The sequence below is a fragment of the Tyto alba genome, unplaced genomic scaffold (assembly GCF_018691265.1).
Source record: "Tyto alba isolate M040663 unplaced genomic scaffold, T.alba_DEE_v4.0 Super-Scaffold_20, whole genome shotgun sequence".
Classification (NCBI taxonomy): domain Eukaryota; kingdom Metazoa; phylum Chordata; class Aves; order Strigiformes; family Tytonidae; genus Tyto; species Tyto alba.
In genome coordinates, this window is record NW_024881283.1 from 5,008,066 (window position 1) to 5,035,425 (window position 27,360).

General features: G+C 52.9%; 1 protein-coding gene across 1 annotated transcript in view; it reads left to right on the forward strand.

Annotated features, from left to right (window-relative positions):
• SDC3 (syndecan 3) overlaps positions 1 to 26,613 on the forward strand; it is a 49,864-nt gene extending 23,251 nt beyond the window's left edge. Inside the window, exons 2-5 of the mRNA XM_042793509.1 lie at positions 16,380 to 16,497; positions 16,947 to 17,560; positions 19,243 to 19,513; positions 20,407 to 26,613. Coding sequence (XP_042649443.1) covers positions 16,380 to 16,497; positions 16,947 to 17,560; positions 19,243 to 19,513; positions 20,407 to 20,573 — 1,170 coding nt within the window. The 3' untranslated portion in view covers positions 20,574 to 26,613. The remainder of the gene's footprint in view (positions 1 to 16,379; positions 16,498 to 16,946; positions 17,561 to 19,242; positions 19,514 to 20,406) is intronic.
• The last annotated feature ends 747 nt before the right edge of the window (positions 26,614 to 27,360 follow it).

Genomic DNA, 27,360 nt, shown 5'->3' on the forward strand with positions numbered 1-27,360 from the left:
ATGCTGGGCGTCTGTCCTTCCTGCTCCCAGTGGGCATGGCACCCAGCACCCGTAGGGCACAGCACCCAGCATCCAGCCCGTCTTCTCTGCTGGTGGCACAGTGCTTGCAAGCGATGAGGGGATGGAAATCTTTCTTGCTGCCCGAGTTGACCTGTCTTCAAAATGTGCAGTGCTGGAGGAAGACAAAGAGATTTGACCAAGGGGTGATGGAAACGCGGTGGAGCAAGGACTTGAACTGCTTTCTACTGGTAGCCCTACACACTGGGATGTCTTACGGCCTCTGACCCCTGCCAGCTTCAGAAGGTGGAGGAGAGCAAAGGCTTCCCTTACTTATTAAGAAGATGCTGGACCCTGCACTGATGTCCATTCCCTTGCTCTGCCTCAGTTTTCCTCTCCCTGGCAAGCACAGGAGGATGTTTTCCCCCTTCTATCACCAAGTGTTTTGGGATGACTGAGATGGAGGTACCTACAAGAGGTTCTCTAAAGGGTATTTCCCTCCAGATAAGGACAAATACCGACTCCAACACGTACAGCCTCTGCCCCTGCGCATGGTCCTGCTGCTTCACTTCAGCTGCTCATTCCCCGACAAAATTAAATATGTGCTGTGACGATGGTAATATCCCACACAGAGAAGAAGGTAAAGAGCAATCAGGTTCTCCTGGGCCAGTGGCACAGAGGGGGCTCTTGCTCCAGGACCGGTGATGCCATCTTGGCCCCATGAACAGCCTGGCCGGGCAGATGGATGGTGGGATCCCTGGTGAGATCACACCACCAAAATGCAAACCCTCTTCTTAAAGCTTTGGGGATGACACTGCCTGGTAGATGCTGCCTTAAGGAGGCTGGTTTTCATCTCTCTGGCAGGGTGTTGAAACACTGCGATCCCGCTTACTGTATCAGCTGCAATTATCGTTGGAAAGGCAGAATGGAAGTGGCTTGTTTAGTTACATTTCATTAAGAGGACTTCATCTGGGGGTAGGAAACAAGGAAGCTCGGGCTGTATAAATATTTGAACAACAACTTCCAACAACGTAACCCCTTTCACGCACACACCCATTGCACACGGACAGGATACCTTGAAGCATTTCCCACTGCATGCAAAAAGCCTTCAAATCCCCCATTCCTGGTGTGAGGGCAGCGAAAGTGTGAAGTGGTTTTGTCCGTTGGCTGAAGCTTTGCTCATTTATAAGGCTTGAAGCCTCCAACTCTTTTATTTTCTTGGTAAGCTGAGCCCTGCGGGGCTGGCGGCGTTTCCTGGCCAAGAACCAGTAACCAGAGATGGGCAACGCTCAGGTCAAGGCTCTGATCTTCAGCAGATTCGAGATGTTTTCTTTCATCTGGAAACCTTAGCTTCACTGGCGCCGTGCAGAGCCTAAGCACTTCCAGACAGGACACATCGGGAACCAGGTCCCGGTGTCCCAGCTCCTCTGCCCCGTCCCAGTGGTGGCTGCGTTTGGGTTGACCCCATTGCTGGCGGCGGTCCCGGTGCTCCTGCAGCCAGCGGGTCCCCTGGGACCATTTCTTCTCCCTTTGCACAAAACGGGGTGACATCCAAAAAGGCAGAATTTTAGCAAATGCTTGAGCTGCCCCGTGTGGAGAAAACTGGTTTTATTTAATTGAATTTTTATTTTTCTTTATCACACATCATGTCTGATTGCTTAACGCCACTGGATGTAGAGGGGAGGGTGGCTGTGCAGTTGCTGAGCTGAAGGGGCTGGTGCCGTCGGAAGGGAGATTGATTACATTTCCAGACGAATAACTGCAGCAGATAAAGTTCAGGGCAGATAAATAAAGGTTGAGGGCTCTTTGTGCATGGACTAGAAAGAGGAAATACCTTTTTTTTTTTTTTTTTTTTCCCCTAAATCAAGGAGCTCCAGCAGTGATCTGCTGGAGGTGGGAAACGTTGACATACTCCCGAGCACTTTCGGAGGGAGGTGGGCTGATTTTGCAGCTGAAAAAGGCAGATGAAATTGATTTTGTGGCCTGGACAACCGCTATCTCTCTCAGAGGGGCTGGGTAGAGCCAGGATGCGGCCCCAGGCTGGCTGCTGGCCTTTCTCTGCTTTGTGGCATCACCTCCCCTCCCTGGGCACGGCAGGGAGGGCAGGGAGTCCAGTGTGAACTCCCCACCCTGCTCTAATTCCTGTCGGAGAGTTGAGTGATGAGGCAAGACAGCAGAAATTGGGTTACCCTGGGCAGTGAGAAGTGCTTCCACATGCGCTGGGAACCGCTCGCTGTTTGCAAGGAACCTGAGCTGGGGTTTTCACACCCCCTTTGCAATGCTAACACCTGGTTGTTCTGAATCTAATCACCCGTAGATCTATTTTTAAGGTGAAAAAAAATTGGGTATTTAAGTGTCAGGCAAGCAACACTTGGCATTTGCACATCTTTCAAGTACTGATTAATTAACTCCCTCCACACCCCCAAAATCAGGCGCCTTCCCCCAGTGAGAGTGGCACATCAGTCCCAGGAAATCATCGCACCTCACTGGGAACTGATGGCCCCGGTATTATCCCTGCACCCCTGTCACTCCATGCACTCCTCCCCACATCCCCTCTGGGTTTTACCTGGGGGTCTTGTCCTCGGAATGGTCTCAACGAAGATTAACCCCCTTGCCAGAGTCCGTCCCAGCGCAGGGGCCTGCAATGAACGGCGGAGACAGGAGCGCAGCACATGCAAAACCTTGCTCCATCCCTGCCTTGCTTTTAACGCACCAGGCATTAAATTGTTGTGTTTCAAGGGCTGGCGCCACCATAATATTTTGTTAGCGCTGCTGCCTGCCTCGTCTGTGCTTTAACACAGAAGAGCTGGGAAATCCGAGCAGGGAGGGAGCGGGATTAGGTTTCCCCCACTCTGGCCATGCAGAGTGGCGGGCAGAGAACAAGGACAGCAGTGTCCGAGGCGCTGTGCATCAAAACATCCTGGCACCTATTTCCCCCCCCTCCTCCTTTTCTGCTCCTGGGGTTGTAAAGAAAAACTGAACCTGGAGAGACCTGATTGCTCCGCAGCGTTCACGGGCATCGGGCGTGCGGCAGTGGCTTTTCTCCGGCTGCAGTGTCTGTCCTTCCCTGGCCATGAAGAAGTGAATGGGCTCCCGTTGGCAGTAAATAGGGTGGAAAGAGGAAAAATAAAACTCCTTCTTTACTTGAGGCTCACCTCACTCAGGAGCTGGTGGGCCTGTGGAAGTGCTGGTGTTGCCCTCGGGTGACGTGGGGAGCGTGTAGTCAGCCCAGCCAGCTGGCTGGGGAGATTTGGATGCGCGGAGGAGCTCAAGCTGTCACCAAAAACCACCCAGCTCTCGACAGGGCTTGTGCTCGGCTGCAGCCAGGGCTGCCAGTGGCCTTGCAAGGGCTGAACCTCTAGTGACTGACCAAAATGGATTGGCTGGTCCTTGGGAGTGGAGAAAAACCTTTACGAGGCCAAAATAACTGGAGAGCTATTTATTTGCACCGACTCTCGATGGGCAACAGGTAGGAGGATGCATGAAGATGTCATGTTAAGTGAGAATAATTAGCTGAGGTCCCCACTTCAAGTCTCTCAGGTGTAATTAGGAGAGTAATTAGGAGAGAGGAGGCTGCTCTCCAGTGAGGTGCAGCACCACAGTTCTTCCCCACAAACTTTGGGTGTGCAAAACTTTTCATCAAGCTCCTCCTGCATCTCAGGTCTGTCTTAAAAGCTGTCAGGTATTTGGGGGGATTTTTTTTCTTTCTAGTTTTGAGGAATTAAAGTGAAAATTTCTGGCTTTCTCTTTTCAGTAAAGGTGGCTGGAAATGAGTGTTTTTCTCTGTCTCTTTGCTAGGGAGAGTAGAGGGATTTGATCAACGTGCTGGGTGCTGGAGCATGGAATTGAGGGGAAAAAGGAAAAAGTTAAAAATAAAGGAAAAAAATAAAAGGAGAAAATAATCAAAAACCAAACCAAAACAAAACAAAAAACCCCAAAAAACCCCAAACAAACAAACAAACAAAAAAAACCCCCCAAACAAACAAACAAAAAAAGATGAAAAAAATCTCGGGAGGAGAAATGTCATCAGAGCCAGCAGCCATCCAGCTCATGGGAGCGGCTCTTGCCAGGCTGGAGACCTTCCCCTGCCACCAGCCTGGCCATGGCCCCAGCACCCACCCTGGCTTTGTGGGTGCTCTGCGCCCCTTAGGAGTGGAGATCAGGGCTCTGCTCCTGCCCAGCCCCCTCCCCATGGGCAGACACCTCTTCATTCCTCTTCCAGCTTGCAAACACCACCTCCAACTTCACCTGTTTGGACCTGTATGGGGATTTTATTTTTTTTTTTTTCCTCTTGCCCAGCCATGGCTGCAGGATCCGGCCCAAGGCCAGGGTTTACCTGTGAGACCCAGCCCAGGAGATGCTCCCAGCAGTGCTGGCCACCACGGCTGAAAAACTTCAACAACAGGGATTTTAACCTCCCTTTAATGTGATAGTGGCTGCTGGCATCATTCAAGTCTCAATTTGCTTTTATTTTAAATATCCACTCTAACAGCAAGGCTGTGTTGTACGTTAGGGCTCTGGCAAGGTTAAAGCAAGATGCAGAATAAACCAACCACCCAGCCCTGGGCAGACCTGCCTGCCTGTCCCCCCTCCAGCTCTGCCTTCCAGCTCATTCTTGCTGTCATCCCACATCAGGAGGTCGAGTCCTGGCTGGAGAGGACATCATGCCATTCCCCAGTGGTCCTCGGGGAAGGGGAAAACTGAGGCAAGGGCTGACAATGCCCTTCCCCGCAGCGTGCTGCCCACGGGCACTAGCACACATGATATAATCCACAGCCCAGAGGGTAATTCTCCCACCAGTCTCCCTGACTCCCCCGGGAGCTGCTCACCCTTTTATCTGGCTGGCTGGTGGGGAAGCTCTAACTTTCAGCCCAGGGTTGCATCCGAAGGTGTTGGGGCACGGAGAACCCTGAGCTGCTGGGACAGGGGGGTGAGAGACGTGGATGCTCTTCCACAGAGATGCGCCGTGGTCCCCAGAGCCCCAGGGACGGGAGAGAATCCCCTGCCCGTTCCCATCCCCTGCCCTGCATTACTGGCACCTATTTTGCAGGCAGATAAACTGAGGCACGTGATGACTTGTCCCCCCGTGTGTGCCACCCAGGCATGTGGCTATGTCCACAGCTCCCTGCCCCTCGACAACACTGAAGAACTTGTCTTGGCTGAACTCCATCTCCGTGGCCTGGATACGGAGCACGGGAGGACGAGCACTCCCGGGGGTCCATCTGCGCTGCCGGGTCTCTGCAGAGGAGCTGGAGGCAAGACGGGGAGCGTGTGAATCCCAAAGTACCAATTATCAACATCCTGCTACTGGGAGGCCATCGGGGGAGTGTTTAACATAGTGGCAGTCCCTGTGCCAAGCACTCGAGGAAGGGCAGGAAAAAAAAAAAAAAAAAGAAGTCCTATTTTGCAGCTCTTTGGAGATCTGAGTCTCAGGGAGGGGAGTGAGCTCTGAAATGCGCCTTTGTGGAAGGTGAGAAAAGCTCGAGACAGTTTTGCATGTTAAGCTGCAATAAGATTATGGAGCAGAGCAAATTAAATCATTTCTGTAATGACTGGGGGGAAGTTCCTGCTGACGGCGGCGGCTCCTGAGTCCCGAGAAGGAAATGGTGGATGGAGCCGGGGGGCTGGGACCCACCCTGAGCAGCCGAGGATGGTGGCCTGGGGTCTGCGGGCAGGGTGCCGGGGAGGGCAGGATTTTCCCGGGGCTGCTGGCGTCGCCATGGCAATGTGCAATCCCACGGGAATGAATGAGTCCGGAGTGCACTGTGAATCCTTCGGGTGGAAAAGAGATCGGGCCTGGCCAGGTAGAGCAGGGAGGTGGAGGAGGGCAGGTAGCAGGGCTGGGGGTGCAGGCACTGTCCCTGCCTGCCAGGCTGGCTGGTTTTGCTCCGTCCCATACCAGTTGTCTCCGTTGCCTCCCCTGGGTTAGCAGGATGCTCTTGGTAGGAGGATGGAAGGCACTGTAGGTTTGGGCTTTTCTGGAAAGCGGGTATCATGGTGCTCTGGGCTGTGGCATGGGACTCTCCTCACTCCGGGGTACTGAAGGGAGGCTCTGTAAAGCCCAGCTTGGGCTTGGGTTTTTCCTTATCTGGCTCACCCAGGCTTGGGGGAACCTCCTACCCCACTCCCGCATCTGCCAACAGCATCATTTCCAGCCAAGTGCTCCACCAGCACTGGCCAAACCCACAGCCGTGAAGCAAAGGGCCACGCTCCGAACCACTGCGGTTGCAGCATGAGCCAAACACGGTGGTCCCTGCGGGTGCTTAGGGGTTGGGGGGACCTGCCACCCCAGGGGAACCCCAAGAAGCCACCTCAGTTGCCTGATGCAATCCCAGCCAATGCGTGGCAGAGCCTCGCTGGGCTCGTTTGTGCCTCTTCATTCGGCATTTTGCATGCAGCAGGAGGTGGAGACTTTTGTTTGTGTGCTTGTGGTTTTTTTCTCCCTCATCTCCCTGGAGGTAAAAAGCAGAGCGTGCCGGGAGATGAGGTGTTAGCAACAATTTACGTTGGGAGATTTGCTATTTTTCATGCCAGCTCTGGCTCGGGGATGTTTATTGTGTAGTGGGGTAGGATCTGGCACTAATCCATTGAAGAATTGGAATAAAAAATGATGGTGTAGACAGGAGGAGGAGGAAGAGATGCTGAGCCTGGTCCAGGGTACCTGGATGTGGTGGTTCGTTATATTCCCCAAGTGATGATTAAACACTCACGAGCATACGCGTCTGGACGCAGGTTTCGGGATGTGCCTGCACCCAGCCTGGCTCCTCGCAGCGTTGCCTGCGTTGGCAGTGGAGAATCAATACAAAGCCAGAATAATTGCTGCTCCTCGGTAAATGTTAATGATTATTTTACTTGCATAAAATAACTGGCCTATTAAATCAAAATGCACTGGGGTTTAGGCAGCTGTTATTCAGGGGCTTAATTAATCTGAGCAAGAATGAAGTTACAGAAAATAACTGGCTGCTGCTTGCCTGAGCTCAGACCATGTCTTGTGAGTGGGATCTCCGCCGGTTGTGAGCATCAGCCCCTCGCAGTTTCCACCAGCATCCTGCACCCCCAAACGCCAGCCATGCCATGCCTTTGTAGCCCAGCCTCTTTGGCTTTGCCATGGGCATCTCCATCTCAAACAACTTTGGTGTTCTCTAGTATTAGTCCTTGGATAAAATCTTGGCTGGGGCTGACCATGCTAGGACATTGAGGTCTTTTCCCAAAGCAGCAGGTCCCAGTGACAGTGAGATGCTGTCTGGAGCAGCTTTCCAACAAATTTATTTTTAACTTGCAGCCTTGGATCAAAGAGTGGAAATTCAGTGATTTTTTTGTAGTGGGAAAAGAATTGTGGAGTTTTTAAGGTTCAGAAACAATGTTTTCATTTCAACTTTATGTGCAAGTTAATATTATTTCAACTGTTTATAGTATCACTAAATCATGTGTTGGGGTGAGTTATTAAGGTTTTCTATATAAAACACCAGAAAAGTGCTTTCAAGGGGTGATTAATTGAAAATATCCTGTGGAAAATATCATAGAAATAATCGATGCTTTTCCTGCGATATGTTCTCAGTTTAAGCGTGTTTTCCTGCAGAAAACGGCTTTCAGCCCCTGACGGATTGCTGACCCTGGCTGTGTCCTTCGAGCTTTCTGACACAGCCAGAGTCAGCATCTCCCTTGGAGGACACACCCCGGGTCACTGTCACTCTTGCACGCTGCCATCGCCCTTTGCATCGCTCCGTCCCAGCAAGGCCAGTCTCCTGCCCACCTTGCCCTCTCCCCTTGCCCTTGCAGCGTGCAGGGCTGAGGGTCTGCTGCTGGGAGCTGGGGGGGTTGGGCTTCCCAAAGCTGTCTCACGGGGTTGAGATGCAGACGGGGCCTTTGGGACTTGGGCTTTCTGGTTTTGCTGTTCATTTCACAAGGAGGATGGGCAGGGGATGGGACGCAGAGACAAGAGCCTGTACTTGGCACCAAGGGATGGGGCAGGATGGGATGGCAAGCTGGTCCTTGTGCTCACCTGCACGATCTCATCCCCTTCTCCAGGCTGCTTTCACACTGATTCAATCCTCCTTTTCCTCTTTAACTGCCCACCTGAGATGTGGAGCAGGCTGGTCCTGTGCGTCCCTGCTGATGTTCCCTGCCTGCACCGCTTCCCCTGCCTTGGCCCCGTCTCGTGCCACAAAATTGTGCCAGAGGCTGCTGTGTGGCCATGAGCATCCATATCATGGGATAAAACCGCCTCCATCCCCAGCCTGCCATGCCAGTTCTCCCTGCAGCAGGACCCTTCTCATCTTCAAACCCGCACACGTGGTGCTGGGGGCTGCAGCTGGACCCGGCGGGAGGAAGGGTGTGGGCTCCTGGGGCTGCGATGCTTTCCTGGGGTTTGCTTTGCCTCGAGTTGCTCAGCTCTGCTCTCTGCGCACGTTGCCAATGAGCCTTACACGTGTACCACGTAGCTTTGTCCCCATCGCTGCCAGCCTGAGCTCTGGGCATGAACCAAGCCTGTGTCCTGGCTGCCTTAGAAACCACCGGATTTCAGCTCCTGTTATGTCCTTTCTGACTCCATCAGGGAAAACGCTTGAGCTTTTGTCCACAGCCAGGAGGGGTAGAAACATCCACAGCCTTCAATCACTTCCACCACCCAGACTGGGGCAGATAACTCCCAGCCAAGGCTGCTGGGCTGTGGGGAGATGCTCTGACCCTCCGCAAAGTCCCACAGACAGCGGATGCCAGGACTTGAGTCGGGATTTCTCCCCAAGCCTGGACTGAGCTCTCCGGGAGCTCCTCTGTGTTTTCAGAGGCGACTCTTCTCCCCCTCTCCTCGAACTGTAGCCCACCCCATGAGGCCACTGATTTCCTCTTTCCCCGCGACACCCCCAGGGAAGCAGACCCCAGACCCAATTCGGGGGGATGCACTGGAGGACACCACCCATCGCCCCGCACCAGCGATGGATGCGTCGCCATGGAGGAGGCAGTTTCCATGGCAACCGTTGCCATGCCAATGGCGACCGACAAAGGGCCTGAGAGCATCCCGAGGAGGTTCACCAGCCTCTCCCCGTGGTTAAAGATGGATTGATTTATAAGGATCCCTTCCTCCCGGTGTGAAAACCAGACACTCAGCAGTGAATTTCACTTTTGCAATGGCAGCACATTTGGGTTTAAATGTTCAGGGCAGGTTTCAGGAATTTTAAGTCTCTGCAAAAGCCCTGCCATGGAGTGGGAGCACCCTAAAAAAATACAGCATCCTCATCCTCCCTGCCTAGGGGAGGGACGAGCAAGCAAGGGTGTGTAGGGAATTTAGGAAGACCCAAACCAGCTGGTCCCTGTCCCGTACAGGACTGTACAAAGATGTGGAGGGGTCTGTAAGAGCACGTTTGTACCATACATGAAGGTGGAGGGCAGGTCCCCTCTATGCCTTGGTTTCACCATATTTTAAATACTCAAATTCACTGGTGTACACAGAGAGCTGCTCGTGGGAGGGCTGAGTGGGACCCTTTACCTGAGCTTTACATTTTTTCACATGTAAAATGGTGTCACCCACCTTGATAAAGGGAGAGAAGAGGGAGGGACGGGGCGTCCACTGTGCTGGGGGTGTTAGATACGCACAGATGATGGGGAGGGAGTGAAGCCTCTCTAATCTCCCTGCTCAGCTCCGATGGTGCCAGGCCAAAGGGCCTGAGCTCTTGTTCACTTTCCAGGGCTCTTGGTGCAGGATTTAGATGTGATTTGCACTGCTGCCACCCCTTGACTGCCGCTGCCGGCCGGTCCAGCCACGCAGCAGAGCGGAGGCATCAAAGGGAACAGCGAGCGGCTGGGTGGGTGTCATCGTCTGCCGATCTCAACCCCACAGTGGCTGCGGGAGCAAAAGCTTGATCCTCTTGGATCAAGTGAGAGCTGTTTTTCTTATCCAAGCTTGATGTAGTGGCCATGTCACCTCTGGAGCTGCTGGGTCTAAATCCTTTGGATCTGGCACTTATTTTGGGTCATTTAGAGCACTGGAGGAACGTTTAATGAAACTTGACTTTCTGGCCCTGTCCTATGGAAACTACTTTGCATTGGAGCTTGCTTTTATAGCCACGAATCTGTGACCTTTTTGGACATTGGAGGAGTAGAAATAGGGCAGGCAGTTTGGGTCCGGGTGACATCAGAGCCGTGTCCTGGCCCAGGCTGCTCGCATGGCTGGCATGGCAGTGGGCTGGCCATGACTCATGGGCTGAGCCACGGGGACGTGACACGAGCGGTTCCCTTTCTGCAGGACAGTCCTGAGCATGGTGGAGAGCCACCACCTCACAGGGCACATTTAAACATTTCCATTCCTTTTCATTTCCCATGAACTTGGACGTTGCTGAAGGTGATGCAACCCCTGGGCCCAGCCGGCGTCTTGGGCCCCGGTGCCTGCAGCAGCTTTGCCTTGACCCCTGTTTTAATTTCCCTAATGAAGCCCAGCTGGGGGAAGCAGGACTGAGCTGGTTAGCGAAACCCCCTGCCAAGAGCCATTAGCTGGAAAGTTGTAATTACATGGATGGGAGCTGCTGTCCCTTGCCTTGAGCTGGCTAATCGATGGCCCTTGGCATCCTGCTGCGGGCAGGGCAGGGCAGGGAGTGGTGTGGGGCTGGGGGCACCGGGACCAGGACGAGCATCGCGCTGGGATTCCCCCCGGTCCCGAGGAGCCTCTGCCTGCCTGGCCCAGGTTTGCACCGGGCACCTGGAGAAGGCTGCACAGAGGACCTGGGAGTCCTGCAAGTGTGACCCCCCCATCCCAACCATGGAAAGAGACTGACCAAGGGTGGGGATGCGGCTTGTGTTACTCTCAGCCCTAGGCAGGCATGAAATTCATGCCATGGAAAACCCTCTCTTGGGACTTGCAATCCTCGCCGGGGCGGCAGCCCCATCCCTCCTGCAGCAGAGTCAGGACAGTCCCTGACACCATCCCTGGGGGCCGGGAGCTGCGGGGGATTGATCCAGCACACCCAGGGGGTCCTGACAGTGGGATCCCTCCAACCTTGCTCTGACCACGTGGAACCTGCTGGGTCAGGGCTAAAGTCTGGATGAAGTTTCTCTTTTGGGACAAATCCAGCCAGCTGCGTCTTTGCTGTGATGGAGGCTGTGACGGATGGGGAGGCAGCCACAGGCTGGGAGGTGGGAGCTGCTGTCCTGCGTGATTTGTGATTTCCCGGGCTGGCAGAATCACTATTTCTCTCTCCTTCGTCCCAGCCGTGCAAGGGGGAGCAGCCCCCTCACTGCTGGGGGAAGGCTGGATGACTGCGTGGCTTGGTGCACGTGGAGTACTAATGATCTAAGCAGCAGTAAATCCAAATAAACACCGACTGTTCCCAAGATTTATTGCATGAGCCTGACCTAAAACCATCAGGGCTGCAGCTGGGGCAGTCTGGCTGGGAGGGGGTTTATGTCAGTGCCTCAGGAGTGGAGTGGCATGGGGGCTTTTTTGGGAGCAGCCGTGTCCCAAACACCCCCCCTCTGCACCTGGAGCACCTGGAGATGTTTCACAAGTCTATCAATAAACCTTTGTGAAGCCTGGTGGGCTGGGGCTGTGCTTGCTGCAGTCAGGGGGTCCCCTCCATGCCTGGTCCTGGCTGTGTGGTTATTTAGAGTTTTACGCTGGGCAGATGCAATCCTGGGATGAAGGATGCTGGAGGGGAGCAAAGGGTTGCCCAGCATTGCTGCTTGCCATGGTTTTGTATCACCAGCTCCCCCTTGCACACAGGAGCGGCTCAGGAGAAGCATCTGGAGACTTGCGGACAAGCAAGAGAAGGAAAATCCCTGCCATCCCACATTAGGGCCCGTTTCCCCTCCCCTGAGCAACAGGCACACCGCAGCTTCGCCAGTATTGCAGTGCAACAGCTGCGTGGTGCCTGGTCGTGCAGGAACTGGTATTACATGCGCTGAGCTGGCCAGGCAGCTGCTGGAGCTGGGCTGCTGGCGGGCTGCCCTGTGCCGTGGGCTGCTGTAGCCCCTCCATGGTGTAAACTCCACCAATCCTCTGGAATCCACTTAGGGCAAAACCTGGCTGAGAACATCTCTGCTCTCCTGCAGGCTGGCATGTGAGGGGCAGGCATGGGAGAGACGTCTCTCACGTCGGGGGAGTTGTCTCTGGAGAGAGAGTTTTGGCCCTGCGAGGTGTTTTATTGCTGTGAAGTTGTTCCTGCTGCAGTCAACAGCTCCAGGAGGTGGATCTCTGGGGGGCTGTGGCACAGATACCGCTCCCTCCACCTGGAGAGTGCGACGGTGTTTGCACAGCGCCGGGGTGTGGATCTGGGGAGGAAACAGACCCAGAGGAAAGGCTCCCAGATCCAAACATCTGCATCATGTTGAGGAGCCCCGTGCTGCAGGTTGGAGCACAACATTGGTCCAGGAACTTGGGAGGATGCTGGAGCCGAGCACTGGTTGCTGGGGACTCCTCCCTGGTCACGTGCTGAGCAGCAGGGTGCTGGGCTCAGTTGCTATCTGAGCAAAATACAGAGGTGTTATTCTCATGGGAAGGTTTGCTTTTGGATTTGGGTTTGGGGCTGGACAATTCTTACCCATTTGCCCTCACTGCATCTCTCCAGTCTCCTGGGCAAAGCAGATCCAGGACATGCACTGGTTCTGCTGAGGTTCTCCACCGATGGTTGGATGGATGGTTGGTTGGATGGATGGTTGGATGGATGGATGGATGGATGGATGGATGGATGGATGGATGGATGGATGGATGGATGGATGGATGGATGGATGGATGGATGGATGGATGGATGGGGCTGGAGTGGCATGCTGGCACCATGCGCTTCCGTTTTTGTTTCCGAGTCCAAGCATAGGGAGACGGCGAGTTGGTGGCTGGAGCTGCCTCATCTGGTTCCAATTTAAGGGAGAAATGGGCTTGATGGAGCTCGGCCATGTGGCTCCCATTATGGAAAGGCTTCACACAAAGAGAATACAGCCTTTGGGTATCTCACCCGGGTTAGCTGGCAGAGGTGAGGGGTGGTCTGGGGAGTGCCTGCATAGTGTCATCCTCATTTCTTGGTGAGCTTTACTGGTTTTGGTGTAAAAAGTCAAAAGGCAAATAAGAGCAACTCTAAATGTTTATTCCTCCCACCCCTCAAGCTTTGCCATTTTTTGTTGATGTCCCATCAGTTTTGGTGGCCTGTCTCATAATTTATGGCCTCCTAGGGGTGGTGCACCCCATCAGCCTTCAACAACCACTGAACCAGCCCCTGCGTGTTCCCCAGGATCTTCTGGTCCCTGGCTTCCCTGCACTGCTCCCAGGGACAGAGGAGTCCTGGACAGGCCATTTCACAGTGAGTGAGCTCCATAGCTCCGTGGCTTTGTGCTACTGGCCCAGGAGGGACTTTGCCCCAAAGGTTTTGGAGTCAGTACTGGGGAGTCATGGAAAACTTGCATGGTAAAACCAAAGGTGGTTCTTTGTGTCTTTTACTTCTATCCACTGCCTTCCCCCTGGGCTACAGAAGATCCCATCTGGGCATCCATTTGTTATTGTGTTTTATTTATTTTGTTGTTGCACACCAGTTTATAGGTGAGACATCAGTTATTTAGCAAAATCACTTGCAGTGATCCTTGATGCATCTGTTTTTCCCTGCTTTTTACCATCTGCTCTCCAGGAGTTGAAGCCTGTTCCTCCATAGATCAGAGCAAAGGATTATTTGAAATAATTCGGCAACACTGAGCTCATCTTACTTACCCTGTTGGTTCCCACCAAAAGCTGCTCTATCGCTCCCTTCCTTGGCTGAACAGGAGAGAGAAAATATAACAAAAGGCTTATGGGTCAAGATAAGAACAGGGAGAGATCACTCAGCAATTACTGTCATGGGCAAAACATACTCGACTTGGGGAAATTAGTTTATTACCAATCAAATCAGAGTAGAATAATGAGAAATAAACTCAAATCTTAAAACACCTTCACCCCAGCCCTCCCTCCTTCCCAGGCTCAGCTTTGCTCCCTATTTCTCTCCCTCCTCCCCCCAGCAGTGCAGGAGGAAGGGGATGGGGGCTGTGGGCCGTCCATCACCCCTTGTTTCTGCCGCTCCTTCCTCCTCATGGGCAGGACTCCTCACACTCCTCCCCTGCCCCAGCGTGGGCTCCCTCCCACGGCAGACAGTCCTCCATGAACTTCTCCCACGTGAGTCCTTCCCACGGGCTGCAGCTCTTCCCCAGCTGCCCCAGCGTGGGTCCCTGCGGTGGGCTGCAGCCCTCCCAGCACCAGACTGCCCCGGCGTGGGTCCCCCGTGGGGTCACAAGTCCTGCCAGCGAACCTGCTCCAGCGTGGGCTCCTCTCTCCACGGGGCCGCAGGTCCTGCCAGGACCCTGCTCCAGCACCAGCTTCCCACGGGGTCACAGCATCCTTCAGACTCTGCTCCAGCAAAGTGGGGTCCTCCCTGGGCTGCAGGTGTCCCCTGCCCCACCGGTGACCTCCCTGGGTGCAGGGCACAGCCTGCCCGCTCACCACGGGCTGCAGGGGGGTTTCTGCTCTGTTGCACCTTCCTGGCTTCTCCTTCACTGACCTGGCTGTCTGCAGAGTTGTTGCTCTCACATATTCTCACTCCTCTCTCTAGCTGCAGTTGCACAGGTTTTTTTCCCCCTTCTGAACTGTTATCCCAGAGGTGCTGCCACCATCGCTGATGGGCTCAGCCTTGGCCAGCAGTGGCTCTGTCAGACATGGAGGAAGCTTCCAGCAGCTTCTCACAGAAGACACCCTTGTATCCCTCCCCTGCTACCAAAACCTTGCCACACAAACCCAATACAATTTCCAAGGAGGGAAAACAAGCTCTTGCCTTGCAGAGACATATGCCCCTCACTCTTGGCTACTGCCTGCCTTCATCCCATCTTTCCTGGTCCCTCTTCTCTCCAGGCTGTTTCCCTAGCACCATGGCCATTGCTGGGCTTCTCAGCATTTGCAGGGTTAATCAGCGCTGACTCCCACATTCATTGCACATCACTCAGCCTCCTGCTGCAGCGGGGCTTGGCCTCTGTGGCTCAGCAAGGGGCTACGCGATGCCCAATTCCCTGTGGATTAATTCTGGTGGATAAAAGACTTCTTCAGTGAGCGGGCTGGTGACCGTGTATTTGAAACTCCAGGACGGTGAATTATCTTTGGGGCAAAGACTGAATCTTCCCGGTGATTTGGAAAGTGTGCAGCGTGTTGGGGACTGGCAGGATATAACCAGTGGCTGTGGTGACAGGGGAGAGCACTGCTGTCACTGGAGATAAAGGAATAGACCCAGGCAGAAAAAACTCAGCAGCACTTTCAGGAGAGACAGACACTTAAAAGCCCAACTCCCCTTGACCTTCCGGAGAGATCTATGTCCCCAGGGATGTGCTCACACTCACTGTGGGCGTATGACACAAGTGGTACCTCTGGAGCACTCCGGTGACTTGTAGGCAGGGTTTGGGCAGCAGGCATCTCCTTGGCTGGGGCACCACAGCAGCAATCAACTCGCAGCCCCTGAGAAGTGTCCTCCCACCTCCCAGCCCTGAGCATCCCGCTGCAGCCAAGGGCTGCTGGGTTTCCTCTCCCTTGCTAGCTGATGAGCTCCAGGAAAAGAGATGTGGGAACAAAATTCGAGTTAAATCCCAAATTTCTATGTCATGGGACCTTTTGACTTTTAAAAACTCCTTTTTGTTCCAATCTGGAATGAAAACAAAGAAACTGGAAGCTGTTGTCAAGAGGTAAAATGCTCTAATAGGTGAAGGGGACCCTTCAACCCCTTTATTTTAATTTAAGCAGTAACCTGGCTTGTTACATCTTGAAACATCTGATGCTATCTTGCAGATCAAAGCCTCCTTGTTTGGGATGTAATGAAGTGTCAAACTGTTTCCTTGCAACACAAACAGGAGACACTTTGATCTGCAAAACAAGATGTTTAAGAGCCCTACTAGCAAGGGCTCTTCAAGTTTTACCAGCACTGTAAAGCAGTGAATTATTTGAAGTCTGATATTGTTTCATACTGAGACTTTCCAAGTTACGGCAGCTGATAGTGTGCGTTACTGTCACGCTTGTGCCAGGAATCACATGAAAATCATCTAAAACAGAACAACAGGGAGCTGGAGAACCAAACTGATAATTTTTCTAAGTTTCCAAAAGCAGTTGTTGTTTTTTCGCCCCCATTTCCAGAGGGCTTGTTTCCGTGGGAAATGTTATCAGAGTCAATGTGAGCTCTCCAAAAAATGTCAGCAGCGGCAAATTGTTTTGGGGAAAAAACGCCACGATTCTGGGTGGTTCAGCTAGAGAGCACTTCCTGCACTCCTGCAGCCTTGGTCTTGGTTTTCCCTGGCCCGTTGAACCTGCACATTGTCGCACGAGGACTCTCTGGGGCTGTCTGTGCAGGCACTGGTCTTGATTTGGTCGGGCTGGAGCTGCTCACACGTCTCTCCCCGCTCGGCTGCAGGCTCAGCGCTGGCGCAACGAGAACTACGAGAGGCCTGTGGACTTGGAGGGCTCTGGGGACGATGACCCCTTTGGGGATGATGAACTGGACGATGTCTACTCGGGCTCTGGCTCGGGGTGTAAGTAGCTGCGGGGTTCCTCGGGAAGGGTCCCTGGGGAGCCTGGCCATGGGCTCTGGTGGGACTGGAGAGGGGCTTGCCAGGGGGTGTGAGGGAGGGGATCACGCTTTATCCATCTCCAGAGCTGCCTCCTGCCCTCTCCTAGACAAAAGCAAAAGAAACTGTCCCAAATTTGGACTCAAGTGTCTCTATTTGCCATTTCAGTCGCTAGCTCCACTGGGCAGGATTAGCCCTTCCCCAGTGCAATGGCACATGCCATGTTATAGAGCTTTCATTGACCCCAGAGAGGGGCTTTGGCCACCACACAGGAATTTGCAGCTCTTGGGTTCTTCTGAGCCTGGAACCAGTCCATGCTCTCATTTTTTGGGGGTGAGGCCAGGTGCGTGCCAGCCCTGGGAAGTGCTGGGGCAGCAGAAGCTTCACCCTTCACTCTTCTCCTCCTCTTTCAGATTTTGAGCAGGAGTCGGGGCTCGAGACGGCGGTGAGCCTCACCACAGACACGTCCATCACGCTCGCCACCACGGCAGCCGTGCTGCCCGTCACCTCAGTGCAGCCTGTGGCAACCCCCTTTGAACCATTCCCCGCTGAGGACACCACCCCTGGGCAGACAACCAGCATCTTGTATATCCCCAGGATGACAGAGGCACCAGTGATCCCCAGTTGGAAAGCAACCACCGCCAGTACCACTGCCAGTGACTCCCCTACCACCACCACCACCACCACCACCACCACGGCCGCCGCCACCACCACCACCACCACTGCAGCCACAACTACCACCAGCACCACCATGGCCACTGCCAAGCCCACCACCATCCGGAGGTTCCTGCCCCCCTTCGTCACGAAGGCAGCCACCACCCGGGCCACCACCCTAGAGACACCCACCACTTCCATCCTCGAAACCAGCACACCAACAGAAGTGGTCACGTCACGGCTTGTCCCCACCAGCACAGCCAAGCCCAGGTCCCTGCCAAAACCAAGCACCTCCAGGACTGCAGACCTCACAGAAAAAAGCACTGCCTTGCCATCCAGTCCTTCCACGCTGCCACCCACAGAAGCCCCCCAGGTAGGAGGCAGGAGCCCTTCTCACCTGCTAAAGGGCTCGTGGGCCATGTTTGAAGCCAAGTGATGCTGATGGGAAACCTTCAGGGTTGTTACACCCTTACCTGGTTGCTCTGAGGGAGCTCAAGCCAGGTTGGCCTCTTCCCAGCTCTGTGGAGAGTGGAACATTTGAGGAGAAGGCGAGGGGAGGTTGTAGGGTGGGGGGTTTAGCACACGTAGAGCATGGTGATGGGACTGGCCCAAGAGCTGATGGGGGACACCCAGGGGTATGCCACATGTCCCCAGTGCCCCTCGCTCTGCCTTCCCAGTTGCCCCAGAGCAGCTTCCCCAGGCAGGAGGGGAGCAGGGCTTGGGGTACCACTGCCCTGTGGAGCGGCTTTCATCTGGGTTTGGTGTCTGGGCTCATTGTACCATTTCCCAATTTGCAACCCATCAGTGGGAGGCCCAAATGCTCTGCAATTATGGCTTGACAGTGCATTTCCAGCCCGTGGGGTGTCCTGAGCAGGGGATTTAATCTGCTGATCCATCTCTCATTCAGAGCCCCTCAGGGGCCCTTTGGAAACCGCTTTGACTGAAAGGTGGAATGATTTGTCTAAACTAGTCCCTCTTTTTTGTGTACATATATATATGTATAGAGCTCTGGGCTCTTGCTGGCCTTCAATTAATCTCTGTCACAAAAACGCCTGCTTGTGGGAAGCAGTGAGCCATGTGCTCGTGCCCGGGGGCAGCGTGACATGGAGAGGGCTCCTACTCACCCACCCTGGCTTCAGCCCATCGAGCTCTTTGCTCATCCCAATTTGTTACGTCCCGAGGCAGCTGTGGAGGGAGCCGTCTGCCCCGTGAAAGAGGGATCCCAGGGAGGTTTTGCCTGGGGATGCTCAGTGCAGTCCAACTCAGCACGTGGACATGTAGCAGGTCAGGCTGCTGGGATGAGAGGGGAGGTCAGGGGGGTTTTGGCCCTGAGGGAGCTGCAGGTGTGGGGATGCACAAGAGGCAATGGTCAGGGTTGGGCTGGAGGGAGATGGAGTGGCTCATTTGCTCTCCAGGCTGGGTTCGCCTCCTTGCCAATGGGGCTTGGTCAGGGACCACGGCAGGGAGCTGGGCTGGCTTCGTGTCCTGGGTGAGAAGGACCCATCTTCCTGCTCCTGCCCTGTGCTGCAGGGCTGCAATCGTAAGAGCGGGTTGAAGGGAGAAAAGGGAGAGGAAGGGACCCCCTGGGGCTCATCCGATCCTTACACTTGCTATGGCACAAACAGTTGCGTCACTTCATGTCTAGCATGGAGGCATCTGTGGGATGTTTCAGGCAGCCATCGGTCTGTACTGGGGACAGAACCCAAAGGAGGGTCTGGGATGTGGGGGCTCTCTTCGGGGGAAGCTACAGGGAACAGGTGAGAGTTTGTGCATCTTGAGGGCACCTGGGATGGGGACAGACAAGAATGGTCCAGCTCAGCCATGGTGGCCTCAGCCTTTTGGTGACCATTAAGATGTGGGGTTGTGTTGCTTGCTGCAATATAACTGTCCACATCAGTGGAACAGGGAAGGGGCACCCCAAAGTTGTCCCCCCATGTTCCCTGCTGAGAGGGCCACCCTGTCGTCGGTACTGTTCCTCTGGACACATCAGAGCTGCTGGAGGCAGGAACCACCCTTTGGTCCTTGTCCCCTGCTCCATCTTGTCCTTTCTCCCAGATGGAGCCAGGGGAGGTGACGACAGTCCTCGACAACGAGCTGGAGGTCCCGGTCAGCAGCGGCCCCAGTGGGGACTTTGAGATCCGGGAGGAGGAAGAGACGACTCGTCCCGAGCTCAGTAACGAGGTGATGGCTGTGGTGACACCGCCATCGGGACCTGGGCTGGGCAAGAACGCGGAGCCGGGACTGATCGACAACACGATAGACTCTGGTAACTCAGCCGCTCAGCTCCCCCAGAAAAACATCCTGGAGAGGAAAGAAGTGTTGATAGGTGAGACCGGAGACTGTGGGCTTGTGAGGGGAGAGTTGGTGTGTCGGGGGCGGGGGGGGAGACAGACAGGCTGTCCATGCCCCAGGAGAGGGGTTGGTCTTTGGCAGGGCACTGGGGTTGTGTCGAGCCTGGGATAATCCACACTCACCTGCTGAAATAGCTCCAGAGCCTGCGCTGGGGGGTTCCCAGGGGTCTTCATGTCTTTCCTAGGAGAGTTCAGAGCTGTGCACAGTTTGCTTTTGCTAAGATGGGTTTCCAGGAAAAAAAATAGGATGTTAGTGGAAAGACATGCTACAGTGCTGGCTGAATATCACCTGGCCACCTCTGCAGGGCAGGAGAGAGGTGCCCTGGGAGGGCCACTTGTCCCAGCCAGAGGGACATCAGAAACGGGGCAGAGGTGTCAGTGTCCCACCGCCAGCTAAAGGGAGCTGGAGGTGATGGCACAGCAAAGCAGCTGTTGCTTTGGTGATCTTCAGCTGATTGTGGCGGATGCCAGCAGGCACCCAAATGAGCAGCTCTCTGGGGGATTTTCTGCATCCTCCTTGCATGAGATTACAGCCTATGCAGGGATTTCTCTGTGCCTGAGCTGCCTCTTGATGGTCCATCACCCACCGGTCAGCTGTAGACTAGATGCCTTTGGGTCTTACCCACCCTTCAGCATCTCTGCACATGGGAGCTTGTTGAAGCTCCTCGAATCACCCGACTGCATTAGCCCCTCACCTTCACTTCCAGTTTTCTTAACTGTAGATTTTGGGAGAAAAATTGCTCGCAAACTTGCAAAGCACAAAACCGAGCTGGAATCCAAAATGATCCCCCCAAAAATTCCTTGTGCTGAAAGCCAGGCTGGGGCTGCGGGGCGGCACTGACAGCCGTGCTACTTCTCTGTGTTGCAGCGGTGATCGTCGGTGGCGTGGTGGGAGCCCTCTTCGCTGCCTTCCTGGTCATGCTGCTCATCTACCGGATGAAGAAGAAGGACGAGGGCAGTTACACGCTGGAGGAGCCCAAGCAAGCCAATGTGACATACCAGAAGCCCGACAAGCAGGAGGAGTTTTACGCATAGAAGGAGAGCCTGGCGTGCCTCATGCTCCCTCCCTCCCCGCTCCAAACTCTCCCTCCTCCTCTACTTCATCCAGTCTCTCTCTCCCTCTCTCTCTCTCTCTCTCTCTCTCTTTCTCTCTCTTTTTTGGATCAGACTGTGAATTTAAAAAGCAAAACCCGCAACAGCTGAAGGAGAAAACACATCTTCGGCATGATGAAAAATCAAGTGCCCAGAGCATCACCAAGTTCAGACCGAGTACCGCTGGCCTTTCTGCAGCGGGAGGGATGGGCCCAAGAGCCAACGCCAAGGACCCTGTGCTCAGGGAGCACCCTGGCGAGCGTGGGACAGGGAGGTCAGGCTGCCAGCAGCAGCTGGAGGTCACTGGGCTTTTCCCACCAACACAACGGACTCTGGGATCCAGACACCTTCTACCGGCCCTGGGGCGCAGGGGGGTTGGTTTGGATTTAATCTTTCTTTTTTTATTATTATTTTTTTTTTTCCCCTATGGAAAGAGGGAGGTTTCTTTCCCTCTCTCATTTTTATTTTTTATTTTCTTTTTGAATGGGGTTGCTTGCTTTGCAGGAATTACCTTGCTCCCTGCTTCTGTTTGAAGAGAGGACGCAACTCTCAAATACGCTTCGAACCTTGAAAAAAGCACAAGGGGCTGGAATACCTGGTGCCCCGGGGTTTGCTCTTGGAGTGGGGAAAAAACAAACAAACAAACAAACATGGCCAGTATGCTGGAAATAATCTCTTCAGATCAACTCTTCAGAGAGTTTGTGGAGCAGCAAAAAGCTGCACTGGGGTATCTCATCCTGCTCCCCTCCTGCCACCACCTCACTTCACCGCATCGCTGTGCACAGCCAGAGACCTTAAATCTATAGAACCCATGTGTCGCCAGCCGCTGAGGGGTTCGGCTGAGAAGGGACCTTGCTTTTGCTGGGTTTTCACTGTGAGCAATAAAACTCAGCTTGCGCAGTACGACTGACAGCACTGGTTTTAAAACGGAGCGGGACGTTGCTTGGTGGGGAGTTGGCAGGGAGAGGAGTTGGAAATGGAGAAGATAAATCATCTCCCCAGTTCCTCCGGAGGGGATAGCAGAGCTCTACAAGGTGTGAGATGCAGCATAAGAGAAGAAATGCAAAGCAGAGGCAATGCTCTGTCCCCTCAGGGGTCGGGGAGGGGTCCCCATGGGGCCAGATTGGCTTTCCACCAGTCATCCCCAGGACAAATTGGCTGCTACCTATCTTTTGCAAGACCCTGGATTGATGGTTTGCGTTTGTTTCTTTTGTTGTTGCTTAAATTTCAGTATAACCCCCCCAGGCACCCAGGAGCCTGAGAGCAATAGCTCCTGGAAGCCATCATCACCCAAGGGCAGTGGTTTCCCCTCTAAGGCTACCTAAAGTGCAGAGCAGTGGGGCCTGATCCAGAGCCCAACTGTGCCTTCTAGAAAGGCTAGATTTTTTTTGGCGCGAGCTCTCTGCACAGAAAAGTCAATTAGATATTTCAATGAGTTGGCTTTTAATTAGCTGAAGCGCTGTTTGCAACGCAGTCAATGAGCTTTGGTTTTATGATGGTTGAGATCTCAATGGTGTTCCATGGACACCTTGGCTTTGCTCTTAGAGCAATTTAAACAGGAAAATGGAAAAAAAAAAAAAAAAAAAAAAGGTTACTTTGACTTGGTTGCATCATGAATTAACCTGCACAGATACAGTGACACTTTGTCCCCTCAGGGTGTTAGTGGATATAGGGATTTATGACCCTGGTGGAGGCTACAAGACAGCAGTGCTTCTTTATGTTAGGAATTTGAGAGGCCAAATGTGTATTTTATATATATATATATATATATATATATATATATATATATATTTATATATATATATATGTGTGTGTGTGTGAAATGAAATCCCTGTAAATTTTCACTGCACTGCAGATGATGGCTGGATGGGACTTTGTGGTTGTGAAGATGGGAGGTTTGGGCTACACTCCCTTGGGGTGCGCAGTGCAGGGACTGCGACCCAAAATGCCAACCTGCTTTTACTTCAGGGTAGGGAGCAGAGCCCCTGTGCCCCAAAATCCCAATTTTAGAGATGTCAGCCTCAAAGATCATCCTTGTTTTGGTTCTTTTGCTTGGAGAAGATAGTCCTGTTGAATGTCTTGGATGATGATGCTGAAAGGCAGACAGTGTAGTGTGTGTGTATGTACCCAGTTCTTGGGTCCATCCCTGCTCTGGAGGATGAGGATGCTTTGAAGGGGGGACCACATGTCCGAAGAAGGCTGGTGCCAACCTGGCTCTAAGAGCCACTTTCTCTGACCTGCTCAAAGGGGAGTTTCAACTCATGGGTTTTATGGTTTGGGGTTTTTTTGGTCCTGTTGAAACTACACAAAGGCCCTAGCTGTTGGGGAGTGGCAGAAATCAAGCCTCTTCTTCATGATTTAATGAGTTAGGCACCACAAGTATCAAGGCCACCCAAAATCACCATCTTTTGGAAAAACACGGACCTAATCTTTTGAGTTTGCATTAAAAAAAACCCTCCCAACTTAATCTTTTTAAATTCTGCTTTTCTTAGCTGCTTCCCTAATCTTCTTCATTCCATTTTTTTTCCCATTTAATAGCCTGAAGTTCTATAATACAATTTTTTTATTCACTCAAGCTTAACCTCAGTTCGCTCAGCTGGTGTTAAGTTGTAATCCCGGCACTTAAATCTGTTACAGTTTCAGAAGTAAGGAAGGCTGGAAGTGGGAGGGTGAGAGGAGGCTGGGCAGCACTTTCTCTTGCAGTAATTAAAATTACAAGATGATCACATGCAAAAAAAAAGGTGAAGGCAATTAAACTAATAATCAGAATTGACCAAAGTCTTGATTCATTGTAAATCTGCTGCTTCCACATGTTTGCTGTATTGTGCTCTGCTTGGAGAGGGGATGTGAGCTCAAGGAGACTGTCTTTTGGGCTTGGAGCCTACCCTCTTCTTGTGCTAAATCATGACAGAGCCTTTCCTGTCACCTCAGCTCCCCAGGAGCACCAGGTTAGTTGTTGGAGTTGATGCTTGGAAGAAAAGCCGCCTTGTCTTGCTGGGGGATGGCTGAGCTTGTGCCTCCCTTGTAGGGTACGGGATGGTGGGATGGAGCTGAAGGTGGGATGTGCTTTTTTGGGAAAGCCCAGTTCCCCCCAAAACTGCAAATACCACCAGCTCTCTATTACCAGAGCAGTGGGGATGGGTAAAACTCCAGTGAAACTCTGATGAAAGATGCTGCCAGGGTCCGTATGGGGGTTGTGGTGGCGGTGGGCTGCAGCGTGGCCATCGCTGAGGTTGTGCCTGGCCCCACGGGAATGCAGGGCCTGCTGCTCCCTCCCACAGGCGCTTTGCACGGGCATGCGAGTCTCACCGCGCTCTGGGGCCTTTGAGGGATTCCTGGTGAGAAGACGGATGGGGAAGAGTTGACATAGCACAGGGGGGAGGAATGAAAGCATCTTTTCTCAGCTGTTGATTTGGCCACAGAGCAAGTTTTTAGGAAAATTAACTCCTCCCGCATCATCCCCTCCCAAAGCCTGACAGATTTGACATCATCCCCCTCTCCATAAATTCAGCTCCTTCCACAGCCTGTGCGTATCCCTTGTAGTGATATCATCCATGAATGGCTGCAGTCTCCCAGCTGGGGCAGTGCCCAGATGTGCTCATCCTTCCAGCTGTTCAGCCCTTTCCCACTTCTTTTCTGCATGCTTGTGTGTGTGTGATACACCGGAGCTGATGGAAGACTCTTTGCTATGCTAGTTTTGTAATTTTAGAAGAGCTGAAATTGCAAGGTGTGGAAGATGGCATCGGCTCCTCTCCCAGCTGTGTTGCTTTTCAGTCTCTCTCAGTGCTGTGATCTGGAGGAAAATGATAAAGTAATCAGTGACTCCTGGGCCACATAAACAAGGAAGAGGCAGGAGTGGGTCCCAGGGAAGGAAGGACCAGAAAACGTGCGTGAGGGCCCAAAATGAGGGGCTGGAAGCAGGAGGATGGGAAGGGCAAGGGATGGAGGTGGCTCTGGCAGGACGTAGCCTCAGGCAGGTTTTGTAGGGTTGGGAGTGAGCTGCCACTTTCCTCCAAAAATCTCATTGATTTTGGACCTTTCAAAAATAAGCAGCAGGATCCTGTGCCGGGGGGGATCCCACTGCAGGGAAGGTGATGGTGCTGGGCTGGATGTGTGCTGTGGCGTGGTGGTTTGGCTCTAAATTTCCCATTCCCTCCCAGTTTTGCCTGGTGGGTGCCTAAGATCCCTGGGAGGGAGCTGCTTTGCTCCATGGAAGCCTTGACCCCTGCTCCCCAGACTCATAATTCAGAGCTATCCAACCCCTGCCATGAGTCACCAGCACAGAGGCTTTAATAGGAACAAAACCATTAGCTTAAAACAAGAATGGATTTTTTAAATTATTTTTTGCCCGTTCCAACCACCCATTTTATGATTATAAGCATTTCTGGGCTTGGAGGTTTTCTCTGAGGCTCCTTAAGTGACATTGAGTTTTCAACACTAAAAGGTTTATTAGAATAACTGGCATCTCACCGGGCGGCTCGCCAGCTGCTCGGCCGGGCTGGAGCCTGCGGCGCCAGGGATGGGTGTGTCGTGCGTGTATGTATGTATATATATGTGTATGTAATTAATATATATGTATATATGTATATACGTGTGTGAGCAAAGCGCACACGCGTGCACAGGTTCAGTGTAAACTCTGCACCTAATGAAGAGGGGGGGGGGGTTTATCAGCCAGCATCGTGTGCTGGGCTCTGCACCCTTCAGGCCCTGAGCTCTGCCGTGGGCTGCAGGATTTGGCCCCGCGCTGCCGGCTCCCTCCTGCCCTCCCGCTCCTGGCATAGCAAGGGCCTGATCCTGGCCGCCTCGGCGCTGGGCCGGGTCTGCCAGGGTTGGGGATAAGGAGCCTTTTGCCGACGGCCACATTCCCAGCTGGAGCAGAGCCCGGGATTCTGGCCAGGCAGCCAAAGCCCCGCCGAGGCTCCGTGTTTGCTCTGGTTTGTCCCACGTACCTTGTGCCTGCAGCTCCGCAGACACAGCCACACCCGGCCTCTATAGAGAAGTCAGTCTGGAGTGTACAAACTCTTTTTCCTTTTTTTTTTTTTTTTTTAATTTTTTTTTTTTTAACTATTATTTTTGGGGAAAAAAAGTCACCCTAGGAGACACCCATGTGATGCCCAGGTGTTTTGTTTTTCAACCCACGTTCCAGACAGCTCATCCACCGCATCTCCAAAGACCTCAAGGGTACCAGTGACTTTATGTGCATAAACTACCCCTGTTCTGGGTCCCCCTGGTCTAAGTCATAAAAGTACAGCTGACAATCAAACCTGACAGAACTGCTGACTTCAGAAAAATATATATCCATTGCAGTTTGATAGAACTACTTTTTAAAATCACATGCTTATCTCTCACTAACACTCATCACCATGTCTCCAGGATAAATTGCCACCCATTGGTTCTTCTGTAAATAAACATAAAACATTCTTGTATAAATTAAAGAAAAAAAAAAAAGAAAAACAAACAAAAAAACTTCATTGATATACGTCCAAAAAATATCCCTTTCCAGAAGATTTAAATAATTCAAAGAAAAAGAAAAGCCCAACAAGTGAGCCCCACTTCACTTTTTCTTTGGAGCTGATTTAAATTCCCAATAGGAAAATGAAAAATCTTTAACAATAGAAGAAACTACAAGTGTTTTACCTTTCAGTGAATATGGGAGGGAAAAAAAATGCATGTAAATATTTTTAATAGGAAACATATCTTAAACAGAACTTTTTTTTGTATGTACATAACTCTTCTAGAGTTTAGTACTTAAATTGCTTCATAGTGTCTGTTAAAAAAACACAAATAAAATAAAATAAAATGTTTGTTAATTGTTTTTGTTCTTACTCAATGGCCAAAACTTTAAAAATAATAAAAAAGACTATAAAAATAATCTTTGCCAATGGATCTAGCACTGTAATGGTACTGTCTATTTTTTTTAATTATTTCTGTGCTGTGCCCATTTATAAAAGGAGAAAAAAAAAAATAAAGTCATTTAAACATTGTCTGCCCAGGGCTTCGCCTGCTTTTTGCTGCGGACTGCCTGTCCCCGGGTTTTTGTGCCGGTGTGTGATGAAGGTGAAGGGAGAAGATGTTACTTAATCTCAGGGCTCGATACCATCAGGCGAGGGCTGGTGGTTAATTAATGGTTTCCATGGCAACTCTGCAGAGATGCTGAGGAGCCGGCAGCGGTGTGGACCACCCCCAGCGCAGCCCAATTGCTCCTGTGCTGGACCAGAGGGGAGATTTGGAGGTGGCAGCGGGCGGGGGGGGGGGGGTGCTGCAGGTGTGTCTAACAGCACGGAGAGCCACGGAGCATTTCGGCTGAGCCGCTGCGTCCCCACACCCCGCGAGGGTCACCAGCGAGCTGGGGAAGATGCCGAAGCCGTAGGAGCCCTCCCGGCGCCGGGCGGGAGGTGGGAGCAGCCTGGGCTGTTGGCCCGGGGGTCCCGCTCTCGCGGCTCTCCTTTCCAAAGCGATTCCTGGAAGCGAACGTGGTGAGAGGTTTGGCAGCGATGCTGCTGGCCTCCGCCAGCAGACGCTTGGATGTATTCACCCGGCTCCTGCGCTGCAGAGCCCAAACCTCCGCGGACGCATCCCGACTCGCAGCAGAAGGCAGGGTTTGCACGGCCCCGTGCTGCCTCGAGTGAGCCGTGGCCAAGGGCAAACGCCAAGCCCCGGGAGGTTCCAGCAGCATTTCCCCAGCCCCACGGGCTGGACGTGCTCCACGTTGCGTGCCAGCAAATCTGCA